The sequence below is a fragment of the Schistocerca americana genome, chromosome 8, assembly GCF_021461395.2.
Source record: "Schistocerca americana isolate TAMUIC-IGC-003095 chromosome 8, iqSchAmer2.1, whole genome shotgun sequence".
Taxonomy (NCBI): domain Eukaryota; kingdom Metazoa; phylum Arthropoda; class Insecta; order Orthoptera; family Acrididae; genus Schistocerca; species Schistocerca americana.
In genome coordinates, this window is record NC_060126.1 from 391,715,266 (window position 1) to 391,729,889 (window position 14,624).

Here is a 14,624-nt window from a genome sequence, read left to right on the forward strand (position 1 = left end):
CCGTCCCTTGTGTTGCAGATGGCCTCGCTGTTGCGGCAGCTGCTGCTGCTGGCCTCGTTGCTGTCTGCGGCACACGGGGCGCGCATCCTCCACGTTGTTCCGATCCCTGCGTGGAGCCACTGGCACATCTTCCGGACGCTCATGTGGGAGCTGGCGGACAGGGGCCACCACGTCACCATCATCACGCCACTCGCCGAGAAGGAGCCTCACCGCAACTGGACCATGGTGCCTGTCGCGGCCAACCTAGACATCATGCCCAGTAAGTGGTGCACACCTCCAAGCAACTGGGATTCCATTTACTACTCCTTCTTATTGTTACATGAAGTAGTAGCTCTTATCACCTACCGCTTCATTGCGATCTATCTTCTACTTGGCAAGTCAATGCTTCTCCTTCCTGTTCAGGAGGCCCCCCTGCGGGTCCGGGGATTAGAATAGGCCCGAGGTATTCCTGCCTGTCGTAAGAGGCGACTAAAAGGAGTCCCTCCCCCTCAAGGGGGTAGTTAGCGCCTGCGTCCGGAGACGGACAGTTCCACGACCTCTATTTGCGGTCATTTTGCTCTTTCACTTCTCGTTTCTTCCTTCCTTTGGTTGGTTCCTTTCTTTGCTCTTCTCCACCTCACTGTCTTCCTTACTCTTCCCCTTGTCTTCTTCTCCTTGCCATCTCATTGCCTTCTTCTCCTTGCCTTCTCATTGCCTTCTTCTCCTTGCCTTCTCTGGTCTCCGCCTCAGCGTTTGAGACAGTCTGTCCTCTCTCCCTCTCTCTTCTTTTTCCTCTTCTTCCTTCCTCCCTGTGTGTGCCTGAAGGCCGACCCAAGCGTTCGCACGCGTAGCCGGTGACGGGGTAACGCGTAATTCCCCGCCCTGGGTAGACATGTAAGGCACGCACGTACCCCCTGGTAAAGGCCAGGCCCAGGGAGGGGTGATTGCCTGACCTGATACCTTCTGACCATGCCGATTGGTCCCTCCGTCTGTTTCTCGGGAGGTGTGACCTGAGGTGTAAACATTCACCTAAGGCGGGAGTGCCCTCTGAGAGGGTCCCCACAAGGAAGGAGCACGCCATCGGAGACGCTGGCAATCATGGGGGATTCCTCCGCAATGGATTTCACTCCATCTCTCTCGACTTCTGCCCAAAAACGGAAGCTTGACCAGCCACCAGTGACAAAAGTACTAACGCCTGCCCCACAGCTCCTCGTCGTTTCTCGATCTGAGGACGGAAAGGATTTTTCCTCTGTCAACCCTTTCGTTATCCAGAAGGGCGTAGATGCCATAGCCGGATCTGTCAAATCTTGTACCAGGTTGCGTAACGGTACCTTATTACTAGAAACTGAGAGCGCCTTTCAGGCGCACAAACTGCTTCGGGCCACACTCCTGTACACGTTCCCTGTCCGGGTGGAAGCTCACCGAACTTTGAATTCGTCTCGTGGTGTGGTCTATACTAGATACCTCGACGGATTGACTGACGAGGAGATTCAATCGTTCCTCGCTGAGCAGGGCGTGACGGCTGTCCTTAGGGTCATGAAAAAGGTCAACAATGACCTTGTACCGACCCAGACACTTTTCTTGACCTTTGATAGTGTTAAGCTGCCATCGCGCATCAAGGCGGGCTACGAGGTTATTTCTGTTCGCCCCTATGTCCCGACACCTACGCGCTGCTACCAGTATCAGCGTTTCAATCACACTCGACAGTCTTGTTCCAATGCGGCTAAATGTGTCACTTGTGGCAGGGATGCCCATGAGGGTGACTGTCCACCTCCGTCTTCTCGTTGTGTGAACTGTCAGGGTGACCATGCCGCATCCTCCCGCGACTGTCCTGTCTATAAGGAAGAACGCTGTATCCAAGATATTCGGGTCAAAGAGAAAGTGTCCACCTCGGCTGCTCGCAAGCTATTGCCTAGTAGGAAGCCCACGCTGCTCCCAGCGGGGAAATACAGTACTGTCCTCGCCTCTCCTCGGACTACCAGGGAGGTGGTAACCCAGACATACGATCTGACCTTCAGCACCACGGTCGTCCGTTCGGCCAGTGCTAAGATCGCGCGGTCGACGTCTCCTCTTCCTCCCATCACCCCACAGACACCAGCCCCTTCATCAGCTTCTGCTAAGAAGAACACCCCGAAGTCAGATGCACGGGCCTTCAAGAAGGAACCGTCCCGTGCAGACTTCCTACGTGCCTCGACCTCCCAGCCTTCGACCGGTACTTCCACCAAACGACCTTCCAAGAAGGCTCATAGGAAGCACAGTTCTCCTTCTCCGCCACGGCGCATTTCTTCTCCTGCGCCACCCAGCGGTTGCCGCCCCAGGCCGTCATCCGTTTCGCCTGGCCGCACCGCTGGTAGCCGAACATCTGGCCGTTCACCAGCGGAGGAAGCTCCCCCTCCCGGCCATCTTGCCAAGATGGCCGATGAACCTATAGACCCAATGGACGATGACTGTCCGCCTACTGATAGCGGCGGCAGTGCTCGCTCGAAGCCAGGCCCTCCGCGGCCTTCGAGGTGACCCCTTCTTTCATCTTCCTTTTTTTCTTACGATGGCACTTATTCACTGGAATATTCGCAGCATTCGCTCCAACCGAGAGGACTTGAAGTTGCTGCTCCGCTTGCACCGTCCGCTCGTCGTAGAGCTCCAGGAAACGAAGCTACGCCCATGCGATCAAATTGCCTTGGCACACTACACCTCTGTACGTTTTGACCTACCCCCTGTGGTAGGTATCCCGGCTCATGGAGGTGTTATGTTGCTGGTCCGGGATGATATTTACTACGATCCCATCACGTTGTACACCGGCCTGCAGGCAGTTGCCATCCGCATTACTCTCCCCACTTTTACATTTTACATTTGTACCGTTTACACTCCATCGTCGTCTGCCGTTACCAGGGCAGGCATGATGCAACTTACTGCTCAGCTACCTGCACCATTTTTGTTAACTGGAGACTTCAATGCCCACCATCCCCTTTGGGGCTCTCCAGCATCCTGCCCGAGGGGCTCCCTGTTAGCAGACCTTTTCAACCAGCTCAATCTTGTCTGCCTCAATACTGACGCCCCTACTTTTCTTTCGGACACATCTCACACCTATTCCCATTTAGACCTCTCTATATGTACTCCCCAACTTGCACGCCGGTTTGAGTGGTATGCACTTTCTGATACATATTCGAGCGACCACTTCCCGTGTGTTATCCATCTCCTGCAGCATACCCCCTCTCCGTGCTCCTCTAGTTGGACCATCTCCAAAGCAGACTGGGGGCTCTTCTCTTCCAGGGCGACCTTTCCGGATCAAACCTTCACAAGCTGCGATAGTCAGGTCGCACACCTCACGGAAGTCATTCTCACTGCTGCTGAATATTCCATCCCTCACCCTACTTCTTCTCCACGTCGCGTACCGGTCCCCTGGTGGACTGCAGCATGTAGAGACGCTTTACGTGCTCGTCGACGTGCTTTACGCACCTTTAAACGCCAACTTACTGTGGCGAATTGTATCAATTATAAACGATTACGTGTACAGTGTCGTCGTATTATTAAAGAAAGCAAGAAAGCCAGCTGGGCTGCTTTCACAAGCACCTTCAACAGTTTTACTCCTTCTTCTGTTGTCTGGGGTAGCCTGCGCCGGCTATCTGGCACTAAGGTCCACTCACCAATTTCTGGCTTGACGGTCGCGAATGACGTCCTTGTGGCCCATGAGGCTGTCTCCAATGCCTTCGGCCGCTTTTTCGCAGAGGTTTCGAGCTCCGCTCATTACCACCCTGCCTTCCTCCCCCGCAAACAGGCAGAGGAGGCTAGGCCACCTAACTTCCGCTCCTCGAATCGTGAAAGTTATAATGCCCCATTCACCATGCGGGAACTCGAAAACGCACTTGGCCGATCACGATCCTCCGCTCCAGGGCCTGATTCTATTCATATTCAGATGCTGAAGAACCTTTCTCCTGCGGGTAAAGGTTTTCTTCTTTGTACTTACAATCGCATCTGGATTGAGGGCCATGTTCCCGCATGCTGGCGCGAATCTATTGTTGTCCCGATTCCTAAGCCGGGGAAGGACAAGCACTTGCCTTCCAGTTATCGACCCATCTCGCTTACCAGCTGTGTCTGTAAAGTGATGCAGCGAATGGTTAACTCTCGATTGGTTTGGCTGCTCGAGTCTCGACGCCTACTTACCAATGTACAATGTGGATTTCGTAGGCGCCGCTCTGCTGTTGACCATCTGGTTACCTTGTCGACCTTCATTATGAATAACTTCTAGCGGAAGCGCCCGACCGCGGCTGTGTTCTTTGATTTGGAGAAGGCTTACGACACCTGTTGGAGGGCGGGCATTCTCCGCACAATGCATACATGGGGCCTTCGCGGTCGCCTCCCTCTTTTTATTCGTTCCTTTTTAATGGATCGACAGTTCAGGGTACATGTGGGTTCTGTCCTGTCAGACACCTTTCGCCAGGAGAATGGGGTGCCACAGGGCTCAGTTTTGAGCGTCGCTCTCTTCGCCATAGCGATCAATCCAATAATGGATTGCCTCCCAGCTGATGTATCAGGCTCCCTTTTCGTGGACGATTTTACCATCTATTGCAGCGCGCAGCGTACGTGTTTCCTGGAGCGCTGTCTTCAGCGTTCTCTTGACCGTCTTTACTCCTGGAGTGTCGCCAATGGCTTCCGTTTTTCTGCCGAGAAGACGGTCTGTATTAACTTCTGGCGATACAAAGAGTTTCTCCCACCGTCCTTAGGACTCGCTCCCGTTGCTCTCCCATTCGTGGAGACAACAAAATTTTTAGGTCTTACATTTGACAGGAAACTTAGTTGGTCTCCACATGTGTCATATTTGGCTGCCCGTTGTACCCGTTCTCTAAATGTCCTCCGTGTTCTCAGTGGTATGTCGTGGGGAGCGGATCGAACCGTCCTACTTCGCCTATATCGGTCGATCGTCCGCTCCAAGCTGGATTATGGGAGCTTCGTATACTCCTCTCCACGGCCATCCATCTTACGCCGCCTCAACTCCATACTACATTGGGGTTTACGACTTGCGATTGGAGCGTTTTATACTAGTCCTGTCGAGAGTCTTCATGCTGACGCTGGTGAGTTGCCACTCACCTACCGGCGCGATATACTGCTTTGTCGGTATGCCTGTCGGCTACTGGCAATGCCCGACCACCCGTCTTATCGTTCCTTTTTTGATGACTCTCTCGACAGTCAATACGGGTTGTATGTCTCTGCCCTGCTACCCCCTGGAGTTCGCTTTCGTCGCCTCCTTCAACACCTTAATTTTTCACTCCCTGCAACCTTTGAGTGGGCGAGAGCCACACGCCACCTTGGCTCCAGGCTCAGGTTCGCGTCCACCTTGACCTCTGCTCGCTCCCGAAGGAGGTTACCTCTGGTTCAGTCTACCACTCCCGTTTTGTCGAACTTCGTTCGAAGTTCGTTAATATGACCTTCATTTATATAGATGGCTCCAAGAAGAATGACGGGGTCGGGTGTTCTTTTATTGTCGGGGCACAAAGTTTCAAATACCGGCTCCATGGCCATTGTTCGGTCTTCACAGCTGAGCTCTTTGCCCTCTACCAGGCTGTTATTTACATCTGCCGCCACCGACATTCTGCATATGTCATCTGCTCCGATTCCCTGAGCGCTATCCAGAGCCTCAGTGATCCGTACCCGGTTCACCCTTTCGTGCACCGGATCCAACGCTCTCTTCAGCAGCCATGTCGGTATCCCTGGGAACGAAGCTGCAGATGCCGCGGCCAAGGCTGCGGTCCTCCAGCCTCGGACAGCTTCTTGTTGTGTCCCTTTGTCAGATTGTAGCAGGGTCATTTGTCGGCGCATTTTATCACTGTGGCATGCCGATTGGGCTGCACTTACAGACAACAAGCTTCGGGCCTTGAAACCTCTTCCCGTGGCTTGGACGTCCTCCTCACGCCCTTCTCGGCGGGAGGAGGTAGTTTTGGCCCGGTTACGAATTGGACACTGCCGGTTCAGCCATCGCCATCTGCTGACGGCTGCGCCGGCGCCCTTCTGCCCATGTGGGCAATTGCTGACGGTCCGCCACATTTTAACGTCCTGTCCGGATTTTAACACCCTGCGTCTTGATCTTGGCCTGCCATGTACTGTAGAAGCCATTTTAGCGGATGACCCACGAGCAGCTGCTCGCGTTCTTCATTTTATCAATTTGACAACCCTCTCAAAGGACATTTGATTATGCTGTTTTCTTTTTTTTAATCCTATGCATGTCAGTCTGTCTTTTATCGTGTTTTCCGTTTCGTTGCTGTTTTAAACTTGACTCGCGGTGCATTCCTAACGTAGTCTGGGCGCTAATGACCGTTGAAGTTGTGCGCCCTAAAACCACAAAAAAAACTGTTCAGGAGGGAGGAGGGGCTGTTACCTGCTTCCCAATAACTGAACAGGTCCGTGGCCCGACTCATTTGCAATGGAAGTGCTTTTATCATCTCACCACATCTAGCTTGGAAGACATGGCTACAACTATATGTTCACAGCATTTCCGCTAAATTTTGATAACTGCAAGCATCTACATCTACATAAATACTCGGAAATCCACCATACCTACTGTGGCGGAGGGTACCTCGTACCACAACTAGCATCTTCTCTCCCTGTTCCACTCTCAAACAGAACGAGGGAAAAATGACTACCTATATGCCTCTGCGAGCCCTAATCAAGCACTGCAGCAAAACGTGTGTGTCGCTACATCAGAAGTCTAACAATGTAACTTATTTGCAGCCACGGTCTGACTGCAATCAGAGCTGAACTATTTGTTGATCTGAACTTCCATCCATACTAATGGCCATTACAAGGACTGGCGAACCACTCTGTCTATTCCACAAGTCTGGCAGCAGCTGCGGCATTTGTCCAACAATATCTTTCAGTAAATTGCTTATTGGTAACAAGTATTTTGATTCTTCTATAAATGATAAGGCGAAGATTTAGATATAGTTACAATAGTAACTCTTGTTTGCAGGATCATATCTTAATATGACTGCATATTTCCTTTGTGTTTGTTGGCTTTAACTTTCAGTTAATATTTTCTTCGCTTCTTCAAACCTAACGAGTTACAATCACTCTGTACAACAGACCCATAATTAATACAAGGCCGGCCGGAGTGGCCGAGCTGTTCTAGGCGCTACAGTCTGGAACTGCGCGACCGCTACGGTCGCAGGTTCGAATCCTGCCTCGGGCATGGATGTGTGTGATGTCCTTAGGTTAGTTAGGTTTAAGTAGTTCTAAGTTCTAGGGGACCGATGACCTCAGATGTTAAGTCCCATACTGCTCAGAGCCATTTGAACCATTTCAATTAATACAATATGAATAAAGCGCCAATTCCCAATATGATACGGCAACTGAGATAAATACACTACTGGCCATTAAAATTGCTACACCACGAAGATGGCGTGCTACAGACGCGAAATTAAACCGACAGGAAGAAGATGCTGTGATATGCAAATGATCACCTTTTCAGAGCATTCACACAAGGCTGGCGCCGGTAGCGACACCTACAACTTGCTGGCATGAGGAAAGTTTCCAACCGATTTCTCATACACAAACAGCAATTGACCGGCGTTGCCTGGTGAAACGTTGTTCTGATGCCTCGTGTAAGGAGGAGAAATGCTTACCATCACGTTTCCGACTTTGATAAAGGTCGGATTGTAGCCTATCGCGATTCCGTTTTATCGTATCGCGACAATGCTGCTTGCGTTGCTCGGGATCCAACGCCTGTTAGCAGAATATGGAATTGGTGGTTTCAGGAGCGCAATACGGAACGCCGTGCTGGATCCCAACGGCCTCCTATCACTAGCAGTCGAGGTGAGAGGCATCTTATCCTCATGGCTGTAACGGATCGTGCAGCCACGTCTCAATCCTTGAGTCAACAGATGGGGACGTCCGCAAGACAACCATCTGCACGAACAGTTCGACGACGTTTGCTGCGGCATGGACTATCAGCTCGGAGACCATAGCTGCGCTTACCCTTGACGCTACATCACAGACAGGAGCGCCTGCGACGGTGTACTCAACGACGAACCTGGGTGCACGACTGGCAAAACGTCATTTTTTTCGGATGAATCCAGTTTCTGTTTACAGCATCATGATGGTCGCAACCGTGTTTGGCGACATCGCGGTAAACGCACATTGGAAGCGTGTATCCGTCATCGCCATACTGGCGTATCACCCTGCGTGATGGTATGGTGTGCCACTGGTTACACGTCTCGGTCACCTCTTGTTCGCATTGACGACCCTTTGAACAGTGGACGTTACATTTCAGATGTGTTACGACCCGTGGCTCTACCCTTCATTCGATCCCTGCGAATACCCACATTCCAGCGGGATAATGCACGACCGCATGTTGCAGGTCCTGTACGGGCCTTTCTGGATACAGAAAATGTTGGACTGCTGCCCTGGCCAGCACCTTCTTCAGATCTCTCACCAACTGAAAACGTCTGGTCAATGGTGATCAAGCAACTGACTCGTCACATTACGCCAGTCACTTACTCTTGATGAATTGTGGTATCCTGTTGAAGCTGCATGGGCAGTAGTACCTGTACACGCCATCCATGCTCTGTTTCACTCAATGCCTAGGCGTATCAAGGCCGTTACTACGGCCAGAGGTGGTTGTTCTGTGTGCTGATTTCTCAGGACCTATGTACCCAAATTGCGTGAAAATGTAATCACATATCAGTTCTAGTATAATATATTTGTCCAATGAATACCCGTTTATCATCTGCATTTCTTCTCGGTGTAGTAATTTTAATGGCCAGTAGTGTAAAAAATATCGAGTTATCCCTGACAGGATAGATCTCACAGATTTTCGGTGACTGTTTAATTATTTTTGTCATTTCGTATATGGACTCACAGGCTGAATGAAGTGCACTGCAAATTTTTTCGTCACAATAAAGACTGCGGAAGTCACTGCTACTTTAAGTTGGAAGCGTTGCGGCTGTAGTCAACGATACTAGTCACTAGAACCTGACCCATTTGAAGCTTTGTAAGAGCCTTCGTAGAGAAATAGTAATTTACTTGAAATATAAGAGGCTATCACAAACGTTCCTTTAGAGGGTGCTGCTGTAGCATATATGCAACGTACCATCACTCCTATGCGATTATATAATGGCCGACATGTGGGCAAGAGGACAGTGTGGCATTTGTAACTTTCCGATGTGCGTGCGGTAAATCCGGCAAAATGCAACCACAAAGGACCAATGTGCTGTTATTCTTTTCTTGGCTGCCGAAGAACAAACACCGGTTGACAGAATGAAGAATATATGTGGGGTAGTATGTGTGTCGAAAACCACTGTTGTGGAATGGTGTGCGAAGTTCCACACTCGTAGCAGTTCGACACTAGACGCCAGTTGATCTGGGAGGCCAGCATCATCATTATGGATAACACCAAGCGTTTGGTTGATGATGCGATTAGGGTGGAATTCAATGTCGACAATGCATCGGTATCATCCATCGTGTCCTCGTACCAACAACTTCAAGAGCCAGCATTGAGCTGGAACGTTGATGCTCCCTTTGTTCTTTGATCAGCAGGGTCCATTGCTTATTAATTTCAAGGAGTCTGGTGTGTCCGTCACTAGGAACCAATACTGCACAATGCTGGAGAAAGTACGACTTGAAATTATGGTGAAACAGTCGGGAAAACCGCGACTAAGGGTTCTGCTGCTTCACGATATGACAAATGTTGTAACGCAAAGGTTACGCCAACTCAAGTGCGAGAAACCGGAGCATCCGCCCTATGGTCCTGATCTCTACCCACACGATTATCACGCCTTCAGTCTAAAAACAGGCCCTGAAGGATCGACAATAGCGGTCGTACGCGGATGTGCAGCATGCACTTAAGGACTTCTTCACTCATCAGGACACGCTGTTTTACCAAACGGGGATCTTCAACTTGATGTGTCAGTGAGATGATTACCTAAATTCTAACAGCGACTTTACCTGATTGGTATACGGATTCTGAAAGGAAACTTCTTGACGGATTCTGAAAGGAAACTTCTTGATCGCCTATTATATCAAGTATTTGCACAGTTGAACTCATGAGAAATTGATCTGAATATAGTGTTGGAGAGACACCATTGCTGCCGAATCGGGGAATGAAATAGAATGGAATTTCGTCACTTGTGGTACTGGCCATTAGCGTGGTAGTACAGTGCAAGATTAGTAATCCAAGTTATAACATAAAGTGTGACTGCAGTGAGTCGTGTGTCCCAGTCGTATGAGACATTCCATCTTCGAGGATGTGTAGGCACTAGACTTTTCATATGCAACAGTATCACGGGTGTACCATAACTCGATTCCGGACACAGTCCCTGCTGTGTATAATACATCTCACTGGACGGGTCGGTGTCGACTGTTGTTGATTGCAACATTGGATGATGGGCCACTAGTAAAGCCCAGATTAAATGATGGGCAACCACAGCCACTGACCGTGCTCTTCTACCTTATTTTAAGAGGCGTTGCTACTGCACCACATCGTCCACTACTGACCCACACACGCTCATAGGGGTGTCTCTGCAAATACGTGACTGACTAGAGAAATATTTGACTAACAGAACCCATTACAGCCGATGTCCCACACAAAAGAAAGTGAAATCGGGTGTGCCCTTAAGGAAGCGTGGTAAGACCCTAATGTTTTCACCATACGTACACTGTCAGATAGGATCAGCAGCTCTATGAGACTGTTCGTTGACGACACTATTGTGTACAGTAAATTATCATCGTTTCACGATAGTAGGGATCTGCAGAAAGATTAGAACAAAATTTTCACTTTGTGTGATGAATGGCAGCTTTCTTTAAATGTGGATGAATGAAAGACAGTTCCTATTGCCCAGAGAAATAACCCAAAAATAAAAGGCCGATTACAAGATACGTTGTGAACATCTGAAGCAAGTCACATCGTAAATTTAGGGGTAATAGTAAGAAGTAATACAGAATTAGATTTGCCAGGTCTAAAAATAGAAAAACCAGATTTGGCTTTTTATTTAGCCTGACGTTTTGCATTAGAAGTCGGACTACCTACACTACCGTTTGTGAAAAGTGCAACACCGAGAAGGAATTACTCAAATGGCGCCACACTTGGTGGAACTGGTGCCGGATGTGCAAGAAATATGTGATACGTTTTGCAGCGAGATGGGGTACACGTAGGCCGAGCAGAGCCCTCTCGTGTCGGTCCGACAGGGGCGGTGTTGCGCCTAGTGTAGTCGGTGCAGAGCTGTCACACACGGTGGAAACAATACAGCGAGAGCCTCGTCTCCGTCAATGGGAGCCATAATCATCGGGCTTCGGGAAACAGGATTGTCATACCGTGACATTTCGGCTCGCACAGAGCATGCTGCTACGACAGTAATGCGTATTTGGAAGCAGTGGGTAGAGGAAGATCGTACGCAGCGACGAACGGTAACTGCACCAGGGAACATGACCACAGCACGGGATGACCGTCATCTTGTCCGTATGGCGATTACGGACCGTACAGCGTCATCCAAAGTGTTGGCACTGCAACAGGTGTGAACTTTTCTGCATCGACGGTTCGTCTCCGTCTGCTGCAGGTTGGACTGGTTGCACGCATGTCGTTACGTCGGCTTCCATTGTCCAGAAACCACAAACTCCTCCGACTGCAACTGGAACGTGAACACCGCCACTGTGGTCCTGAGTGGCAATATGTAATCTTTTCGGATGAGTCCAGCTTCAACGTGTCCTACAGTGATGGCCGCATACGTATCCGGTGATACCGTGGTGAGCGCAACTTGGTGGGCTGCATTGTGGAGCGGCATAGCGGACCAACACCAGGTGTGATGGTTTGGGGCGCCATTGGTTACAACAACCGATCTCGCGTCGTACGTATTGCGGGCACTTTGGACACTAACCGGTACCTAACGGAGGTTGTGGAGCCTGAGGTACTCCCCCTGATTCAGGCATCTCCACAGGCCACATTTCAACAGGACAATGCCCAGCCACATATTGCGAGGAATGTACCTTCGAAGAGCGACGTGTACCATTGGTTCCCTGCCTTCACGTTCGCCAGACATATCGCGCATCTACCATGTCTGGGATATGGTTGGTCGGCACTTGGTGCGTCACGGTCCTCCAGTAACTGGTGTCACGGATTTGTGGGCTCAGATAAAAACTGCGGAGGGAAACCCCTCAGGAACGCATTCAGAACCTTATTGATTCAATGCCACGGTGTATAGCAGCTCTAATTGCAGCGCATGGTGGCTCGAAAATGGCTCAAATGGCTCTGAGCACTATGGGACTTAACTTCTAAGGTCATCAGTCCACTAGAACTTAGAACTACTTAAGTCAACTATCCTAAATACATCACACACATCCATGCCCGAGGCAGGATTTGAACCTGCGACCGTAGCGGTCGAGCAGTTCCAGACTAAAACGCTTAGAACCGCTCGGCCACTCTGGCCGGCCGTTTATTAATAATCAGTAACTGTCGGTTCTTTTGTGTGCTCAACCTTCAAAAAGAACCAGATCAGTAAAAAGTCTTACAATTTGTCGATTATGGTACCAGCTAAGTGCTGAGTCTCCTAGTTGCTGAGAATTCTCTGTAAGAGAAACTTAAACCAAAATAAAATGAGTTCTTCATTAATAAAAGTAAACAATTATCTATTCTTCTGGGAAATTATTCGATGACATATTCAGTACCTCTGATCACATCTACTAAACTCAAAGAAATAACAATAATAATCTTTAGTTAAGTATTAATATTTCTCATTTGAATCCATTTGATCCAGAACGTTAGTTTTCTTGCGATTCACTTTGTGGAGCTATTGACAGGTTAATTTTAAATTACACAAAAATCATCATATTTATGATTGTGTCGGTTTGCAGTTTATTGGACTCCTTTGTTGACTGCGAGTTTAGGAAAGAGAACACCCCATCTACTTTGGCCTTACGGCCTGAACTGCAAAACAGTAGACTGCCAGTTTCAAAAATTACGAAGGGAAGTCTTCGTTATATTGTGATTTAAGATAAACTGGCCACTTTTCATACACCAAAACTTTTAAAATCTGGGTCTCCTTTTTTGCGTGAATTTCGTAACATTCTACCACTGATCAAAGAATTTTCTGTCGTCCAACTTTTTGTCCGCCTCGGTAGCGTCGTTCCAGCTTTGCGTGTCGGACGAGTAGATTCTACCTGTTCCCGCCTCTATCGTAGAGCTGCGAGAGCTTCCTTGTTTGTCCTCAGTATCGTGAGAGTCGTTGTGGGCGTCACACCATTGTTTCTCAGCGCCTCGTGTTTGTGGCTTGTGCATACGATCGTGGTAACTACAGGACAGGTTCAAGCAGCTTACTTGGATTCTGAATCCGAAGTGTTTTATGTAAAGTTTCTGTACCTGCTTCAGATTGACAGGCTCCTTTTGAGGATAAGTCCCTTTCACTCATTGCAGTGGCTGTAACAATAAGGTTCTCCTGGCGAAAACGGAGATGAAATATAGGAATGTTACGGTGTTTAAGCTCCGCCAAAGTTGTTGACAGTTTCCTCAAGACTGTTCTGCTTCCGTTTGCGGACATACGGAATATACGGTGGGAATGCTGATGCGTTCAGCACGATTTACTAGTCTATAATGGATTTCGATCCGTGGGCATAATGATCAACCGTAATATCCACTCCCATTTACAGTTGTATGGATATCAGATACATATAATTCACGCAGGACGAAAAGTAACCTGTTTTGTATGTAATGAAAGTGGACAACTCCGCACAAATTGCCCTCGTCGTATCACTGTCTTAAAATCCATTTATGAACATCGTAAAAGCGTCAGGTATTTTCCAATCTTTTTACTGGTATTCAAGCATTTGTCGTAGCGAATGGACAACTTACTCTCTAGATCACCATCCGACGGGGCTTACCACAGAGAAGTCCCCTCGCCATATTTCTTCAGTCTTGTCCCTAGAACCTCTGCTTCGCCGTATTGGCAATCAATTAGGTGACTGGAAGATATTAGGAGAAACCTTCTCAGCACGAACGTATGGGGATGATGTGGTATTGCTACGTCATATCGACGACGTATCCTTGGTCAGGGACATAATGGATTCCTTTTGTTCTGTCTCTGGGGCCCCATTAATGAACGGAAACCTATCCTGTTACCACTGCGGGGTTTTCATCAAGTTTTTTTGTCATGGCCTGTGGCCCATAGATCTTTGGGCTGCATTTGGCGATAGGTGGCGAATCGAATTCAAGTGTCAATTCCCTTAGTCTTCTTCACGAAACGCGGAGATTCCTACATTTTCAGCAAAGTGTACTATGTTGCACAAATATTCCCGCTCCCAGAGAAGATGGCACGAAAATGGATGGAACTGTCGTCGTTTCCTCTGGAAAAGTCATTTTTCGATTTCGATATGAAGTGGTTGCGAAGTCCCGTCCCAATATCAGAGAGAACGCTTCAACATTGTTTACACCGTGTAATGTTTCAACATGTACTCATTCTATTAGATCTCGCTGATTTTCGTGTCTTCGACCGGCCAGTCTGCCTCTCCCTGCCGATGTTGGCCGGATCGAATCTAAATTGAGACACATACGTGAATTTTATGTTATAATAAGTTTTCTGGGAGTCGACATTTCATCATTAACACGCCTTACAACTAGATTTTAGCTTTTTCGAGGAGTACAACAATCCTTCTCCCCAGTTGAAATGGCCACG

The 14,624-nt window shown here is 48.9% G+C and overlaps 1 protein-coding gene across 1 annotated transcript in view; it reads left to right on the forward strand.

Annotated features, from left to right (window-relative positions):
• The window catches only part of LOC124544874 (UDP-glycosyltransferase UGT5-like), a 120,274-nt gene that overhangs the window by 40,778 nt on the left and 64,872 nt on the right, over window positions 1-14,624 (forward strand). Inside the window, exon 2 of the mRNA XM_047123591.1 lies at window positions 19-259. Within this exon, the coding sequence (XP_046979547.1) occupies window positions 19-259 (241 nt within the window). The remainder of the gene's footprint in view (window positions 1-18; window positions 260-14,624) is intronic.